At 44.4% G+C, this 17,747-nt stretch overlaps 1 protein-coding gene across 1 annotated transcript in view; it reads right to left on the minus strand.

Annotated features, from left to right (window-relative positions):
• The window catches only part of LOC142243980 (uncharacterized), a 36,286-nt gene extending 18,891 nt beyond the window's left edge, over positions 1 to 17,395 (minus strand). Inside the window, exons 1-6 of the mRNA XM_075316167.1 lie at positions 17,320 to 17,395; positions 15,684 to 15,798; positions 15,456 to 15,590; positions 11,751 to 11,871; positions 10,558 to 11,518; positions 8,583 to 8,757 (exon numbers count right to left, since the gene is read on the minus strand). Coding sequence (XP_075172282.1) covers positions 8,583 to 8,757; positions 10,558 to 11,518; positions 11,751 to 11,871; positions 15,456 to 15,590; positions 15,684 to 15,761 — 1,470 coding nt within the window. The 5' untranslated portion in view covers positions 15,762 to 15,798; positions 17,320 to 17,395. The remainder of the gene's footprint in view (positions 1 to 8,582; positions 8,758 to 10,557; positions 11,519 to 11,750; positions 11,872 to 15,455; positions 15,591 to 15,683; positions 15,799 to 17,319) is intronic.
• Between the last annotated feature and the right edge of the window lie 352 nt (positions 17,396 to 17,747).

Genomic DNA, 17,747 nt, shown 5'->3' on the forward strand with positions numbered 1-17,747 from the left:
AAGGAAACTTGTATATTATATAGAGTCATTATACACAGAGGGATCTATTCCTATATATTATATAGAGTCATTACACACAGAGGGATCTATTCCTAAATATTATATACAGTCATTACACACAGAGGGATCTATTCCTATATATTATATAGAGTCATTACACACAGAGGGATCTATTCCTATATATTATATAGTTATTACACACAGAGGAAACTATTCCTATATATTATATAGAGTCATTACACACAGAGGGATCTATTCCTATATATTATATAGAGTCATTACACACAGAGAGATCTATTCCTATATATTATATAGTCATTATACACAGAGGAAACTATTCCTATATATTATATAAAGTCATTACACACAGAGGGATCTATTCCTATATATTATATAGAGTCATTACACACAGAGAGATCTATTCCTATATATTATATAGTCATTATACACAGAGGGATCTATTCCTATATATTATATAGAGTTATTACACATAGAGGGATCTATTCCTAAATCTTATATAGAGTCATTACACACAGAGGGATCTATTCATATAATATACAGTCATTACACACAGAGGGATCTATTACTATATATTATATAGACTCATTACACACAGAGGGATCTATTCCTATATATTATATAGAGTCATTACACACAGAGGGATCTATTCATATATTATATAGAGTCATTACACACAGAGGGATCTATTCCTAAATATTATATAGAGTCATTACACACAGAGGGATCTATTCCTATATATTATATAGAGTCATTACATACAGAGGGATCTATTTCTATATATTGTATAGAGTCATTACACACGGAGGGATCTATTCCTATATATTATATAGAGTCATTACACACAGAGGGATCTATTCCTATATATTATATAGAGTCATTACACACAGAGGGATCTATTCCTATATATTATATAGAGTCATTACACACAGAGGGATCTATTCCTATATATTATATAGAGTCATTACACACAGAGAGATCTATTCCTATATATTATATAGAGTCATTACACACAGAGGGATCTATTCCTATATATTATATAGAGTCATTACACACAGAGGGAGCTATTCCTATATATTATATAAAGTCATTACACACAGAGGGATCTATTTCAAGTGTTTATTTCTGATTATGGCTTACAGACAATGAAAACCCAAAAGTCATTATCTCAGAAAATTAGAATAATAAACACAAAACATCTGCAAAGGCTTCCTAAGCATTTAAAATGGTCCTTTAGTCTGGTTCTGTAGGCTACGCAATCATGGGGAGGACTGCTGACTTGACAGATGTCCAGAAGGCAGTCATTGACACACTCCACAAGGAGGGTAAGCCACAAAAGGTCATTGCTAAAGAAGCTGGGTGTTCTCAGAGTGCTGTATCCAAGCATATTATTGGAGAGTTGAGTGGAAGGAAAAAGTGTGGTAGAAAAAGGTGCACAAGCACCGGGATAACCGCAGCCTTGATAGACTTCTTAAGAAAATGCCATTCAAAGATTTGGGGGAGATTCACAAGGAGTTGACTGCTGCTGGAGTCAGTGCTTCCCTCTACCCGTGAAATATTCCCTGTACCATTGGCTGCTACACAATCCCAATGCATGACTGATCCACCCCCATGCTTAATGGTTAGTCTATCTCTGACAATGACAGACAAAATAGGAATAAATGAAGACCATGTCTAAAAAATGTTTCCATGAATTTTTCTTTGTTAATGTGCATGAGTGTCAGCAGAGGTATTTTTGGGTTTAACTAGTGATGCAGGATACTTTTTCTACTGGCTGAAGCCCATATCGTTAGGATGCTTTTATTCGTCTTGGTATGTTCTGTTGAAACCATCATACTGTGTTGAGGTCACTGTGGCTGCATCATACTGTGTGGGCGGCAATGTGGGGGCATCATACTGTGTGGAGGTCACTGTGGCAGCGTTATACTGTGTTTGGTTACTGTGGGTGCATCATACTGTGCGGAGTTTACTGTGGGGGCATCATACTGTGTGTGGGGGTAATCATACTGTGTGTGGGGGTAATCATGCTGTGTGTGGGGGTAATCATGCTGTGTATGGGGAGGCTCTGTGGAGGCATCATACTGTGTGTGGGGGGTCATGTAGGAGCATCATACTGGGTTGTCGTCACTGTGAGTGTATCATACTGCGTTGGGGTCACTGTGGGTGCATCATACTGCGTTGGGGTCACTGTGGGTGCATCATACTGTGTGAAGGTTACTTTGGGGGGCATCATACTGTATGTAAGTCAGTGTGGGGACAGCATACTGTGTCAGGGTTACTGTGGGGGCATCATACATTCGGGGGTCACTGTTGGGGTCACAGTACGGGCATCAATCATACTGTGTGTGGGTTACTGTGGGAGCATCATACTGTGTGGGAGGCACTATGGGTGCATCATACTTTGTGGGGGATCACTGTAGGAGCATCATACTGTGTGTGCGTTACTGTGGATGCATCATACTGTGAGAGCATGATATTGTGTGTGTGGGATTAATCATACTGTTTCGGGGTCACTGTGGATGTAGCATGCTTTATTAGGGTCACAGTAGGGGCATCATACTTTGTGCGGGTTACTGTAGGGACATCATACTTTGTGGGATGGGGTCACTGTAGGGGCATCATACTGTGTGTGGGTTACTGTGGAAGTATCATACTGTGTGGGGGCACTATGGGTGCATCATATGGTGTGGGGGACCTTGTGGGTGCATTTTACTGTGTCGGTGCAGCACACTGTGTTGCTGTCATTGTGGGTGTATCATACTGTTGGGGCAATGTGGGGCTTTATAATGTCAGGGTTCACAGTGGGTGCATCATACTGTTGGGTGTCACTGTGGATGCATCACACTGTGTGTGGGTTACTGTGGGAACATCATACTATGTGAGAGGCACTGTGGGAGCATCACACTGTGTGTGGGGAATCGTACTGTGTGGAGATGCACTATGGGAGCATCATACTGTATGGGTTGCACTGTGGGAGCATCATACTGTGTGAGAGGCACTGTGGAAGCATCATACTGTGTGTGGGGAATCATACTGTGTGGAAATGCACTATGAGAATATCATACTGTGTTAGGTGCACTGTGGGAGCATCATACTGTGTGAGGAGCACATCATACTGAGTGAGGGGCACTGTGGGAGCGTCATACTGTGTGTGTGGGGGGGGCACCGAGGGAGCATGATACTGTGTGGGGGGTCACATTGGCACATCATACTGTGTGGGGGGCACTGTGGGCGCATCATAATGTGTTGGGGGCACTGTGGGAGCATTATACTGACTGAGGGGAACTGTGGGAGCATCATACTGTGTGGGAGGTCATGTTCAACACATCATACTATGTGAGGGGTCACGTTCGACACATCATACTGTGTGGGGGGCACTGTAGGGGCATTATACTGTGTGGGGGTCACTGTGGGAGCAACATAATGTGTGGGGGGTCATGTTCAACACATCATACTGTGTGGGGGGTCACATTGGCACATCATACTGTGTGGGGGGCACTGTGGGCGCATCATAATATGTCGGGGGCACTGTGGGAGCATTATACTGACTGAGGGGAACTGTGGGAGCATCATACTGTGTGGGGGGTCATGTTCAACACATCATACTGTGTGGGGGGGGTCATGTTGGACACATCATACTGTGTGGAGGGCACTGTAGGGGCATTATACTGTGGGAGAATCATACTGTGTGGGGGCACTGTGGGAGCATCATACTGTTGGGGGTCACTGTAGGTATATTATATTAAATTAAATATATTATATATATATTAAAAGAACCTCATGTTCTATTTAATTTTTTGCCTAGCGGCTTTAGATCAATGTATTTTCGGGATGTGCGATCCATGTCTTTTTCTTCATAGTATGATATTATACTGTGTGTAGGTCACTGTGGGAGCATAATACTGTGTGGGGGATTCTGTGTGGGCATCATACTGTGTGGGGTGGACTGTGGGGGCATCATACTGGCTGTATAATTATACTGTGTGTGTGTGTGTGTGTGTGTAGTAATCAAAAGAACAAAAGTTTTGGCACCGTGCTAGCCAGTTGAAAAATGATTGATTGCTCTCAGTGAGGGAAACAACATTATAATCTTGTAGTTCTGATACCTTTTAATGGCTAACAAAAGATGTGTAGTAATAATGCTGTGTGTGTCCTTTTACAAAGTTGTGATTTATAGAAATAACAGCGCTGTATACATAGAATGTGATGAGCCGGCAGTGCATGTGTATATGAGACTCCTATGTAAAGAATCCTATGGCTTCTATACTAGAAATATCCATTAAACAACAGTAAACATTCCCCCATTGTGTATATTACCGGAGTGTCCGCTTCGTGCGTCACTTTCTAGGGCACATCTCTGGGGACGTCACCTTCTCTTACGTCGCTGGGTCTAAGGCAGATATGAAAAGCTAAGTAGCTTTGTGGGCTCGAGGACCTGTGGTGACACCATGAGCACATGACCTGAGCACGAGCAGGGATGACGAGAGGATCATGTGATCACTCTCTCTGCGGTGGAGAGCGGCCGCTAGTGGAAGATTTAAGAAATGTTTGTAGAGATCAGATTGTCTCTTCAGGGAGGAAGGAGAAGAACCCTAGTGCCACCTAATGGAAGCAGCAATCCTAAAAGTCAAAAGTGACCCTTCAACGAGCATTTTCATATGACTCCTAAGTCATATAAGTATGCCAAATCAGAACCTCAATTTGCAAACACGGTGTTTTGGGATGATTGTCCCTCGTCAGTGCAAAGTATGTGGTCTGATCTGGCTGTATGAGAAGCTATAGTTGGGTCTAAGGGGAAATCTTTTCTCCTAGAGAAGAGAAACCTGAGAAACTGATATACCTGGCCAAGACACAGTTTGGGTCCTCAGACATTAGACCTCTTTTAATACCAATCAGTGATAAGTGAGCGTGCTCGCCACTGTTAGTTACATCATCGAGCATCGGGGTTCTCAGGTGTGACTTGAGTACCAAGTATAATGGAAGTCAATGTGAAACTCACGCATTTCAATGGTGAGCATTAAGTGTATACCCTCGAAAATGGTGCACAATAGAGTACACAGTGACGCCGTCTGCACCACTATAGTCAGTGGCCCCGTTGGCACATACATCCAAATCCCGTTTTGCCGGGGATTCGGACAGAAGACTCAACGGGACCACTGAATGGGGAGAGGAACGCAGTGTGGCTATGTGCACACGGTGTCTTCTTCTGTTGATTTCCCTCCGGAATCCTCCTGAAAAAGTGGCACAAAAAATGAACATACAAAACAATGTTAAGAAAAAAGACATTGTGCACATGTTCCTCTTATATCACTTCTTGCAACCGCTATAGCTTTCGCAAACCTTGAACCAGTTAAAAGAAGTATAATCACGGTGAAGACGCTTCAGGAAAATGATAGTATCTCACCAGCTCTGAAAAATTGAGGCATGTTCGTCAAAGTTTTAAAGATACCCTATGGGTTACTTTGCACACTACGACATCGCAGCTGTGATGTCGGTGGGGTCAAATCGAAAGTGACGCACATCCGGCGTCGCTGTTGATATCAGAGTGTGTAAATCGTTTTTGATACGATTAACAAGCGCAAAAGCGTCAAAATCGTATGATCGGTGTAGCGTCGGTCATTTCCATAATTTCGGAAGGACCGATGTTGCGATGTTGTTCCTCGTTCCTGCGGCAGCACACATCGCTGTGTGTGAAGCCGCAGGAGCGAGGAACATCTCCTACCTGCGTCCTGCAGCTCACGCCGGCTATGCAGAAGGAAGGAGGTGGGCGGGATGTTTACGTCCCGCTCATCTCCGCCCCTCAGCTTCTATTGGCCGCCTGCTGTGTGACGTCGCTGTGACACTGCACGACCCGCCCCCTTAGTAAGGAGGCAGTTCGCCGGCCAGAGCGACGTCGCAGGGCAGGTAAGTCCGTGTGATGCTGCCGTAGCGATAATGTTTGCTACGGCAGCTATAACACAATATCGTATGTGCGACAGTGGCGGGGACTATCGCGCCCAGCATCGCAAGCATCGGCTTGCAATGTCGTAGTGTGCAAAGTACCCCTAAGTGTATGTGCACACATGGATTTTTTTTGGAGGTGGTCTGCTTAAATATAGGCTTGAAAAACCTCTTCAAAAATCGCTTGCAAGACTCATTCATTTCCACTTTGTGGCTCATATGTTCAGCCTTTTGACCATTTTTCGAAACCATCCCCCCCAAATCCTCTGCACATAGCCTGTATAAGGTGAAATAAAGACCACACAATAGTTTTTTGGTTGATAAGCTAATATCTCTTTTATTTTGAAGATTACATGGGATTATCTACTTACTTGCCATAATCTTCCCTACTATTGCAGGAATTTGCTGTCCTCCTTGGTGTATCTGCACAGACAGCAGGTTCAGGAGCTTTTGGTGGGGTTTGTACACTTGGTAGCCCCTTGCTGGGCTGATACTTTCCACAGCAATGCTGTATATATTAGGGTACTTTCACACCTCCGGTTTTTCTTCTGCGGTACAATCCGGCACTTTGCAGGAAAATCGCAACCGTTTTTTTTTGCTGCCGGTTGCGATTTTCCTGCATAGACTTTAATTAGTGCCGCATTGTGCCGCATTGCCTTGCGTTCCATCCGGTTTTTGCCGCATGCGGCAGATTTAGCCGATGCGGCGGCCGGATGGAACGTTGCCTGGCACGTTTTTTCGTGCGGCAAAAAAAACCGCATTGCGCCGCATTCGGCCGATGCGGCGCATCTCTCAATGCATGCCTATGGCGGCCGGATGCGGCGCGATGCGGCAAATACCGCATCCGGCCGCCGCATGCGGTTTTTGCCACTGCGCATGCTCAGTAGCATGCCGCAAGCGGCAAAAACCGGGCGGGCCGCATGGGAAAAACTTATGCAAAGGATGCGGTGTTTTCACCGCATCCGTTGCATAGCTTGCACAGCCGGATTGAGCCGCAGGGCTCAAGCCGGATGTGTGAAAGTAGCCTTAGAAATCACAGTCTCCTTTGAAGCCCAGCAACAGGCAGGTTTCAGAGGAGAGCTCTTATGACAAGCATGGAGGTGTTCAGTAGACACCCTGATGTCATAACAACCCATCGGCGTTACACGATCACGTGACAGGTATGCCGATAGGCGCTGAGTATAGTGCGCACCTATGCCAGCGCGTGTTAAATCCGGGCTGTCCAAGTTTGACAGCAGAATTTAACAGGGTAAGAATCACAGGTGTAACTCCGCTCCACCCGTAATTGTTAGCGGCAGGTCTTAGCTGTAACACACAGCCATTATCTGCAGGGTATAGACCGAGTGCACCCCATGAGCATGCTCCATACACCATCTTCCAACATGTGCCGTACATGTAAGGCGGCTGTCGTGAAGAGGTTAATGTTGAATTATCCTTTTCATCAGCATATCAGACCAATGGTTAGACTGAACGTGCCAAGGAAACACTCGAGCAATTTCTTTTGGTGCTACATCTATGACCATCAGTCCGATTGGGTTGAAGAACACTTGTCATTAGCCGAATTTACCATAAGTAATCAATAAATAATCCATTAAGAGATTTCCATTCTTCTATAATAGATATCATCCATATTTTGGTTTTGATACCTCTGAAGTTGACATTCCAGAGACTGATAAATCTATAGACAAGTTGAAGATCGTCTGGTCTGAAGTCAGAGAAAACCTTGTGTCCTAGTGACTTCTCCACCTAATGCCCAACGCCTTTCCCCCCACAACCACCAGAAACTTCTTACCCACCATTAGTAAAAGCATGCCACCCTTCTGTACATGTTGCACCTCACCACCTGTGCGCTTTACCTTTTCTCATCCCCAACCTTTCCACTGTGTTTATCCCAGACCGAACCCATCTCTTCAACTAGTATCTTCCCATCCTTCTTCATACACACAACTCTCATCCGTTATCAATATCCAACCAACACCCCATATTACCTCTCCAATTTGTCTCAAAACTATTCAGATAACATGTCCACCTTAAATTCTCCTTCCACTTCTCATCCAACTCTACAATCTGTCTTCTGCCCCACCACTCTACAGATACAGCCTACTAACTTCCAAAGCCAATACTTGGTACTCCTCTTCGTAGACTTGTCCCCCACATTTGACTACTCCTTCTTTCTACAGATTTTCTCATCCCTTGGCATCACAGACGTTGCCCTTTCCTGGATCTCCTCATATCTCCATGCTCTTCTTACCGGCCATGCCAACCAATACTTGCTTCTATCCAGTCTTAGAACAGGAGGCATGGCAGGATTGTGGCCGCGGGCTCCATGCTCTTCTTATCTGAAAGCCCCTTGATATCTGCTTCTGGGTCTATGGCCCACTCCCAGGGTAAGGGGAGTAAGATCAGGGCTCGGACAGGAGACAGGGTCACGTTGGGGGCTCGGACCTGGCTACCATCAAGCGTACCTCTGAGAAGAGAGACAGCACAGGGTCTTGAGTTTAAGGGCCAGTTTAGGAGCCCCTGGTCCGTCAGTACATTCCACGCGACATTTTATTAAACTTATATGGAATTATGTGTATCCCTAAATTAATATTCACCATTGATACGAGACTCTGCACAGTTACCATTAATGTCAGGTGCTTTGTTGTTTGGCAGCTGAGCACCCAGTCCATTTCACTTTTCAATATGTCCATTTTTGGTTCCTCTTGGCCCCAATGATCTTCGTGTTGGTTAGTGCTCGCTTTGGCAGATGGTTTCTCTGTGTGCTGTTTCCATCTCTTCTTGATGTCCTGCTGGTCACTAATTTCATTCCCATCTTCATCCCCATTCCATTTCTTCACTTGTTACACTATGACAAATAACTCCCTGGTGTGACCACTTTTTCTAGTTTCATGCATCAGGTATTCAGGAAATAGTTCTTGTCTCTTCTGGCGTCTCTTTGGAAGTCGGCATTGAGTCTCCTTGCCTCATTCAACCTCCCCTTAATTTTGGACTCTCTCCTCTCCCTAGTGATCTGAAGGGTGGTTATAGTTAACCAATGTCCACCATGTGGCTTCTTGTGTGGCACATGCTTTTGAGTAATATCAGGTACTCTTCTTTTGAGCTGGTTGAACCTGATACTCACTTTGACTGCATACTATACAGGGATCTTACTGACATCAAACTTCTGCATGGCTGCATGCTTCATCTTGACTATGACTTTGGCTAAAAGGAGTTGTGATCAGACCCACAATTTGTGCCTGGTAGTGTTTTTGCAGAGAAAATTGATCCTTTCCAGTTTTGCTCGCTGTCACAATGACTATGGGATAGTGGGGAACCGGGGCTCCTAAGCTGACCCTCAAGCTAGCGGGCCCTATGCTATCCCTAACCTCAGGGATACTCCTGATGGTGGAGAGGCCTGTGTCTCCTTCTTGGCCCTGCTCCTGACCAATCCTGACCTAATTCCCTCTCCTCCACCCAGGGAGGTACAGGACAGGGGTGTGTTGAAAACCACAGATAAAGACAGAAAAGGGAAAACCAGCTCTCTTGTCACACAGCACGCACACACAAAGGTGAAGACAATAAAAGATTCAGGAGGAAAAACAACAGCAGGAAGGAAGCTACAAAACAACAGGGGTAAACTCCAAAACTGCCACTAAGCAATAGGCACAACTTAAGGACAACTTTGACCAGAGAGTCTGAGACACAACACCTCACAGACCAACATAGAATATACTATAGCTGACATGGGTAGAAGGATTCAACCAGCATAAATAGGAGGGGAGCAGATGTGATAGTCCTCCCCACAACACACGATTAAACATGTCTAAAGGAGCAAACAGACTAGCATAGATTAACTGTGATGCTCGCTGCCGGAGATGGTAAAGCTTCGAGCTAGATTTGACCCACTGGACCACAGGGGGAACCTTGGCTTACCCTTTAGTAGAAGGGGTAAGACTAAGCGCCTACTGCAAGCCAGATGCTAGGTGCAATTTCCAGGGAAGAGATTGGAACTATGGCAGCTGACCCCCAGGACAAGGATGGACACAGATGCAAAAAGGCAGACTCTTTAATGTAGACAGGAATCACCGGGACGGCTGAGGCAGGTAGCATGGACAGGTACAGTCACTAGTATATACAGGAACAACCAGGACGGCTGGGGCAGGTAGCGCGACCAGGGCAGACCGGCACAGTCACTAGTATAGGTATGATTCATCGGGACGGCTGAGGCAGGTAACACAGCCAGGACGGACAGGCTCAAAGTACCAACAGGGCAGGATGTACAGGAACAAGGTACTAACTGGGCAGGACGGACAGGAACAGGGGTACCTGACAACTACACGGCTAGGGAACAAACTATTTACTAATAGCGTTGCTCAGGCCCCTACCCTAGTGGGAGAGTGCCTTAAGTACCCAGTATCTCTCAGCGATTTATTCAATTTTAATTGTAAAACGAATTATTATAATAATTTATTAGCACAGTAATATTTTTATTAGTATAGTTTTCTTTTTCTTCTGAGTGGAAAGTTTTGCTGGTCACATTCTTTGTAACATTTGACCAAAATGCTTTTGACAAAAGTAACATGAAAAGGACAAAAGTCTGGACTTTCTAATGTTCACCATGATTCTTTCTGTGTGAAATTTAGGCCGCATATATTACCCAAAAATGGCTTAAATCCAGCATGAGTCCGTAAGTGACGATCAAGACTGATTTTCTGCGCAAAGCGTTTTCCACATTCGGAACAACCGTACAGCTTCTCCCCTGTGTGAGTTCTCTGGTGTCTTAGAAGACCGACTTTATGTCTGAAATATTTTCCACATTCGGAACATGAAAATGGCTTCTCGCCAGTGTGAATTCTCTTGTGATCTACAAGACTTCGGTAATGTCTGAAACACTTTTCGCACTCGGAACAAGAAAAAGGCTTCTCCCCGGTGTGAATTCTTTGGTGATCGAGAAGGCTGCGGTAATGTCTGAAACACATTCCACACTCGGAACAAGAAAACGGCCTCTCGCCGGTGTGAATTCTTCGGTGATCGAAAAGACTACGGTAATGGATGAAGTGTTTTCCACATTCATAGCATACTAGCGGTTTCTCCCCTGTGTGGGTTTTCATATGTGTAGCAAGGCTTTTCTTACATGTAAAGCTTCTATCACATTCAGGACATGGACAGGTTTTCGTAGAATTATAAATTATGTTTTTTGTAATAAAATTTGGATTTTGGATGATGTAATTATCGGATTTAGGATTCGCAGTAGCAACACTGTTTGCCAAATCTGATGGCGAACTTCGGTCTGGAAGAGAATCTAAAGGCAAATCTATTAAGTCCTGGATAACATAATCACTAGGTTCAGGATGGGTAAATGTTCCATCGCTTATAAGAAAAATATTGGACGCATTCAGTGAAGGTCCCATGCATTCAAAAGGAATCGAGGACAAATCTGCAGAAAAATCAGTGGTGGCAGGAGAAGGAATTTTGAAGTTGTCTCCCTGGAGTTCTTGTAGAATGTCTTCGTCTTTCCATGAATGATCAGCATTCATGATCACATCATCTTCCTTGGTTTCCATGCTGTAGTGTTGTCCTGAAAATTAAAAATTAAATTGAGTAAAAAAAAAAAAAAGTGCAAATCATTGGACGCCGTTATACAACATCAACGTAAAAACTGTCGGGTTCACATCAGTAATTTGTTAATGAACCACAATAAATAGGAGCAACTAGTGGCAGATGTCAAAACCTTATAAAAAAATATGGAGAACAAGTTAAAAAATCCGTATCAATAGGAAGTTTGGAGGGTAATTGGAACACAACATTACCCAATGAGAAGGGTTGGTAATCGTCCATCAGCATGTCCTGGTATAGACTCTTGTGTTCTTCTACGTAGTCCCACTCCTCCATGGAGAAAAAAACTGTTATATCGTCACATCGTAGAGGAACCTGCAGAGACAGAACGATAAAATAGTAAATCAGTGAATTAAAAGAAATGTGGAAAACACTTAGGGCCCGATTCATCATTTAAGATTTGTTATTTAAATAACTTCTATTTTTGTGTTGTGTTATTCATTGACTTTTTGTTTCACATTCTTTGAAATGATGAATGCAGTTTGTGAATATTGCACAAAATAAAAATGCTCTTTTTCTCTTTTATTATTTACTATCTGTAGTACCCGACATTGCCCGGGATAGTAACTGTCTCTCTGTCTGCCTCTCTCTGTCTGTCTCTATCTCTCTGTCTGCCTCTCTCTGTCTGTCTCTATTCATCACTCTATCCATCTTTCTCTGTCTGTTTCTCTTTCCATCTCTCTGTCTGCCTTTCTCTATCTATTTCTTTCTCTCTCTGTCTGTTTTTCTCTCTGTCTCCCTCTCTGTATTTCTTTCTCTCCCTCCTCTCTTCTCTCTCTCTCCTCTCTCCCCCCTCTCTCTCTCCTCTCTCTCTCTCCTCTCTCCCCCCTCTCTCTCCTCTCTTCTCTCTCTCTCCTCCCTCCTCTCTCTCTTCTCTCTCTCTTCTGTCTCTCTCTCATCTCTCTCTCTCCTCTCTCTCTCCCCCCTCTCCTCTCTTTCTCTCTCTCCTCTCTCTTTCTCTCTTTCTCGCTCCCCTCCCCCCTCTCTCTCTCTCCTCTCTCTTTCTCTCTTTCTCACTCCCCCTCCCCCCTCTCTCTCTCTCCTCTCCCTCTCCTCTCTTTCTCGCTCTCCCTCCTCTATCTCTCTCCTCTCTCTCTCTTCTGTCTCTCTTCTCTCTCTCTCCTCTCATCTCTCTCTCTCCTCTCTCTCTCTCTCCCTCTCTCCCCTCTCTGTCTCCCCCCTCTCCTCTCTCTCTTTCTCTCTCTCTTTCTCGCTCTCCCTCCTCTCGTCTCTCTCTCTCTTCTCCCCTCTCTCTCTCCCCTCTTTCTCCTCTCTCTCTCTTCTCTCTCCTCTCTCTCTCCCTCTCTCTCCTCTCTCTCTCCTCTCTCTCTCTCCCCTCTCTCTCTCTCCTCTCTCTCTCTCCTCCCTCTCTCTCTTTCTCGCTCTCCCTCCTCTCTCTCTCTCTCTCCCTCTCCCCTCTCTCCTCTCTCTCTCTCTTCTCTCTCTCTCCTCTCCCTCGCTCTCCCTCCTCTCTCTCTCTCTCTCTTCTCTCCCCTCTTAAATTCAAATTCAAATATGCTTTATTGGAAGGACCAAAATACAATTAGTGTTGCCAAAGCAAGAGAAATACAGTAAGTGTGGTGGGAGGAGATCAAGGTTATGGGGAGTTGGGGGCACAATTTGGGCTCTGAAAGTCCATTTAGGGGCCTTATGTTGCCCTCAGCTTGTGACATGTGGTGACATATTGGGCGGCGATCTCCACCATTGATTCCTCTTCCCCCAGTAGGATGCGGAGTTTCCTCTCCTTGTCCATGGATGGAAAGTTCGGGTATGAGTGGTAAGTTTCTGGAAGTGGGAGGCTCTAACTGCTGAGTATTTGTCACAGTGCAGCAGGAAATGCGCCTCGTCCTCCAGAGCCCCCTGCTGGCAGTGCTGGCACAGTCTGTTCTCCCGCGGCTTGTATGTCTGTCGGTGCCGCCCTGTTTCCACCTCTACGCTGTGGGCACTCAGTCTGTACAGGCTCAGGGTCTGCCTGTCTTTGGGGTGGCGTAACCTTTCCAGATATGGGGCCAGAGTGTAGTTCCTCCGCAGTGACCGGTAGATGGTGAGTTTCTGGGAGTTCTCTAATTCACTCTTCCAGTCCTCTATGTATTGCATCTTGCAGCTCTCTGAGATCTCTTTTATTTGGGCTTTTGTCAGGGTGTGTTGCTGACTTTGGCTGGACTGGCTGCCGGGGTTCCTCTCTCTTTCTCTCTATCTCTCTGTCTCTCTCTCTGTTTCTCTATCCGTCTCTGTCTGCTTTTCTCTATCTCTTTCTCTCACTCTCTGTCTCTATCTCTCTGTCAGTCTCTATCTCTCTTTATGTCTCTCTCTATCCGTCTCTCCACTGAAATCATATTACCTCACACATAAGCTTCTTATACTAAAAATGTCCTCCGTTGCCTATAGCAACCAATCACAGCTCCTATTAATGACCTGTAGCTTCAGTTCCATTGCCTAGAATGTAAGCAGGTTTTTTATCAAATAACTGTAAAGCGCGGGCGTCAGTGAAAAAATTCATAATTGTAAATGCGACGGTGCGGATTCCTTTAGCGGACATATACATAAAGTACAGACCAAAGGTTTGGACACACCTTCTCATTCAAAGAGTTTTCTTTATTTCCATGACTCTAAAAATTGTAGATTCACATTGAAGGCATCAAAACTATGAATGAAAACATGTGGAATGAAATACTTAAAAAAGTGTGAAACAACTGAAAATATGGCTTATATTCTAGGCTCTTGAAAGTAACCACCTTTTGCTTTGATTACTGCTTTGCACACTCTTGGCATTCTCTTGAGCTTCAAGAGGTAGTCACCGGAAATGGTTTTCCAACAGTCTTGAAGGAGTTCCCAGAGATGCTTAGAACTTGTTGGCTCTTTTGCCTTCACTCTGCGGTCCAGCTCACCCCAAACCATCTCGATTGGGTTCAGGTCTGGTGACTGTGGAGGCCAGGTCATCTGGCGTAGCACCCCATCACTCTCCTTCTTAGTCAAATAGCCCTTACACAGCCTGGAGGTGTGTTTGGGGTCATTGTCCTGTTGAAAAATAAATGATGGTCCAACTAAACGCAAACTGGATGGAATAGCATGCCGCTGCAAGATGCTGTGGTAGCCATGCTGGTTCTGTATGCCTTCAATTTTGAATAAATCCCCAACAGTGTCACCAGCAAAGCCCCCCCACACCATCACACCTCCTCCTCCATGCTTCATGGTGGGAACCAGCCATGTAGAGTCCATCCGTTCACCTTTTCTACAAAGACACGGTGGTTGGATCTAAAGATCTCAAATTTGGACTCATCAGACCAAAGCACAGATTTCCATTGGTCTAATGTCCATTCCTTGTGTTCTTTACCCAAACAAGTCTCTTCTGCTTGTTGCCTGTCCTTAGCAGTGGTTTCCTAGCAGCTATTTTACCATGAAGGCTGCTGCACAAAGTCTCCTCTTAACAGCTGTTCTAGAGATGAGAAGGTGTGTCCAAACGTTTGGTCTGTACTGTATATGCATACACAAGTATACACACACACACACACGTACACACACACGTACACACACACGTGTATACACACACACACACATACATACACTCAGCTTTATATATTACATTGTTTGCACATTTTTAGTGCCAAAAACCACTGTTTGCTAAAATGTTGTACAACTTGCACCAAAATTTCGTACCAAAAAGGTGTGAGTTTGTGTGTGGGGGGTAAATTGCGGTACATCTGTGCAAAAAAACAGGTAAACATCTACAATAGGCTTAAAAAATGTCTCAAAATAATAAGCTAAAAACACTAAAACCTAGACAAAAAAGCGTAAATACGATACTGAACCGATACAACATTGTTTACAAGGTGGTCAATTCTTAGATATTCAAGAAAAAATTACTCTTGAGTTTTAAGAAGTTTTTTCTTTTTTTTTACCTCTCCAGTAATCAGCTGACTGATCCGCTCGGTGACTTGCAGAATCTTTTTATCGTAATCTTCCCTTTGTATCACGGGGGGCGGCCGAGGGGTCGTGACGGGCTCTTCTGATGTTTTCTTTACTACGATGCAGTCCTTTATATCGGATATAAAAAGACACACACACGTTATAAAATACTGATGTAGGAGATATAGTGGCTTCATGGTCACATTCTCTGAATCCCTCACCTCTCCGGTCAACAGGTAGATGATCTCTAGAGTGAGTTGTAGGATCTCCTGAGACAGGTGACCGCTGAGATCCTCCATCCTGAATGCTGGGAGTCGATGTTCGTGGAGGTAAATTCTGTAAATAAAAATTGTTTTTGTTCAAATTTTATTGGACGACATTTTCTGCTTTATATGTATAGATAGATGTATCTATTAGATCTCTGATCAGTGCGAGGTGATCACTAAAAGTCATAACACTTCGGACTGTTTTTCGATTTCGTCCGTGTTACGACAAATTTGAAAAAAAATAAACAACTGTTAGCGCCAAACTAAGAAAAAAAAGTGGGAAAAAAAACAAAATTTAACCTCTTCACGACCTGGGGTGTACTGGTATGTCCAAGGTCGAATCTGTCCCATTAATGTGGGAACCTGAATTAGGCTGCTTTCACACATCCGTTTTTTTGCAGTGCGGCTCAATCCGGCTCAAAAACCTATGCAACAGATGCGGCGAAAAAAAACGGATCCGTTGCATAAGTTTTTCCATGCGGCCCGTCCGGTTTCTGACGGATGCGGCTTGATACTGAGCATGCACAGTTAAAAAAAACCGCATCCGGCGACCATAGGCTTGCATAACAAATTGCAACGCATCGCGCCGAATCCGGCGCAATGCGGTTTTTTCGCCGCACAAAAAAACGTGCCAGGCAACATTCCATCCGGCCGCCGCATGGGCTAAATATGCCGCATCCGGCAAAAAGCGGACGCAACGCAAAGCCATGCGGCACAATATGGCGCTAATGCAAGTCTATGCGAAAAAAACGCAACCGGCGGCAAAAAAAAAAAACGGTTGCGTTTTTTCTGCAAAGCGCCGTAATGTGCCGCTCAGCAAAAAACGGATGTGTGAAAGCAGCCTTATCAGCTAACATGTGCAGCTAACAGGCATGGATCTGTTAACCAGTTAATTTCTCCTTTGAATCTGTGACAGTGGGATTTAACACGCATAGGCATGGAGTATCTAATTTCCAGCCCCCATTGGTGGCCACGTGACCTGATCTCGTGGCTCTGATGGGTTGGCATGACACCCGGGGGTCATCTGATGACCCTTGTCACTGTCATGATGTAGTTCCTGTGAACGCCGGCATTCATAGATCAGAATTTCTGCTGTACAGAGTGATGCAGATCGGAGGATCGCAGCTTAAAGTCCCCTAGTAAAAGCAATAAAAAGTGTAAAAAAAATAAGTTTTTAAAAACATAAAAAAATAGAAAAAATAGCAATAAAAATGAAAATAAAACAAACAAAACAACACATATTTGGTATCGCCGCGTTCAGAAACACCCGATCTATCAAAATATAATATAAATTCATCTGATCGGTACACGGCATGGCGAGAAAAAAATCAAAACGCCAGAATGATGTTTCTTTGGTCGCCCAACATTGTATTAAATGCAATAACAGGCGATCAAATCATCACATCTGCCCCAAAATGGTAACATTAAAAACATTAACTCAAGATGCAAAAAATATGTCGTCACTGAGCCCCAGATCCCAAAAAATGAGAACACTACGGGTCATGGAAAATGTAAACATAAACAAAAACACATTCTGGGTGTAAAAGGCGGAGTGTCATGGTAATTAGGGGGTTAAGCAGTGATAAGATACCGTCACCGAGCAGCAGGGGGCGTCACCTGCTCTTATGTCGCTGGCTCCATACAAGAATAACGGAGGAATTGACAGATTGGGAAAGCTGAAAGGACCTGTGGTGACATCATGAGCACGTGATCCATCACATGAGCAGAGGGACAGGAAACCCCGAGCAGAGCAATGAAGAGACGGTGGAGAGCGGCCCCTAGTGGACGAGTAATGAAAGTTCAATTAGGAATTGCTGTGTTAAAGAGAAGTAATGATTATTATTTTTTTTATATCCTTCTCCTGTTCTGTAGTCCCGAGGTTACTTCCATTTAATGTATACGCAGCTATAGGATTACTCCGTCCTAGGTGCATTACTCTACATTTATCAACATTAAATCTCATTTGCCAAGTATCTGCCCATTCTGACATCTTATCCAGATCTTTTTGTAATATTGTAC

Source organism: Anomaloglossus baeobatrachus, chromosome 6 (assembly GCF_048569485.1).
Source record: "Anomaloglossus baeobatrachus isolate aAnoBae1 chromosome 6, aAnoBae1.hap1, whole genome shotgun sequence".
Taxonomy (NCBI): Eukaryota; Metazoa; Chordata; class Amphibia; order Anura; family Aromobatidae; genus Anomaloglossus; species Anomaloglossus baeobatrachus.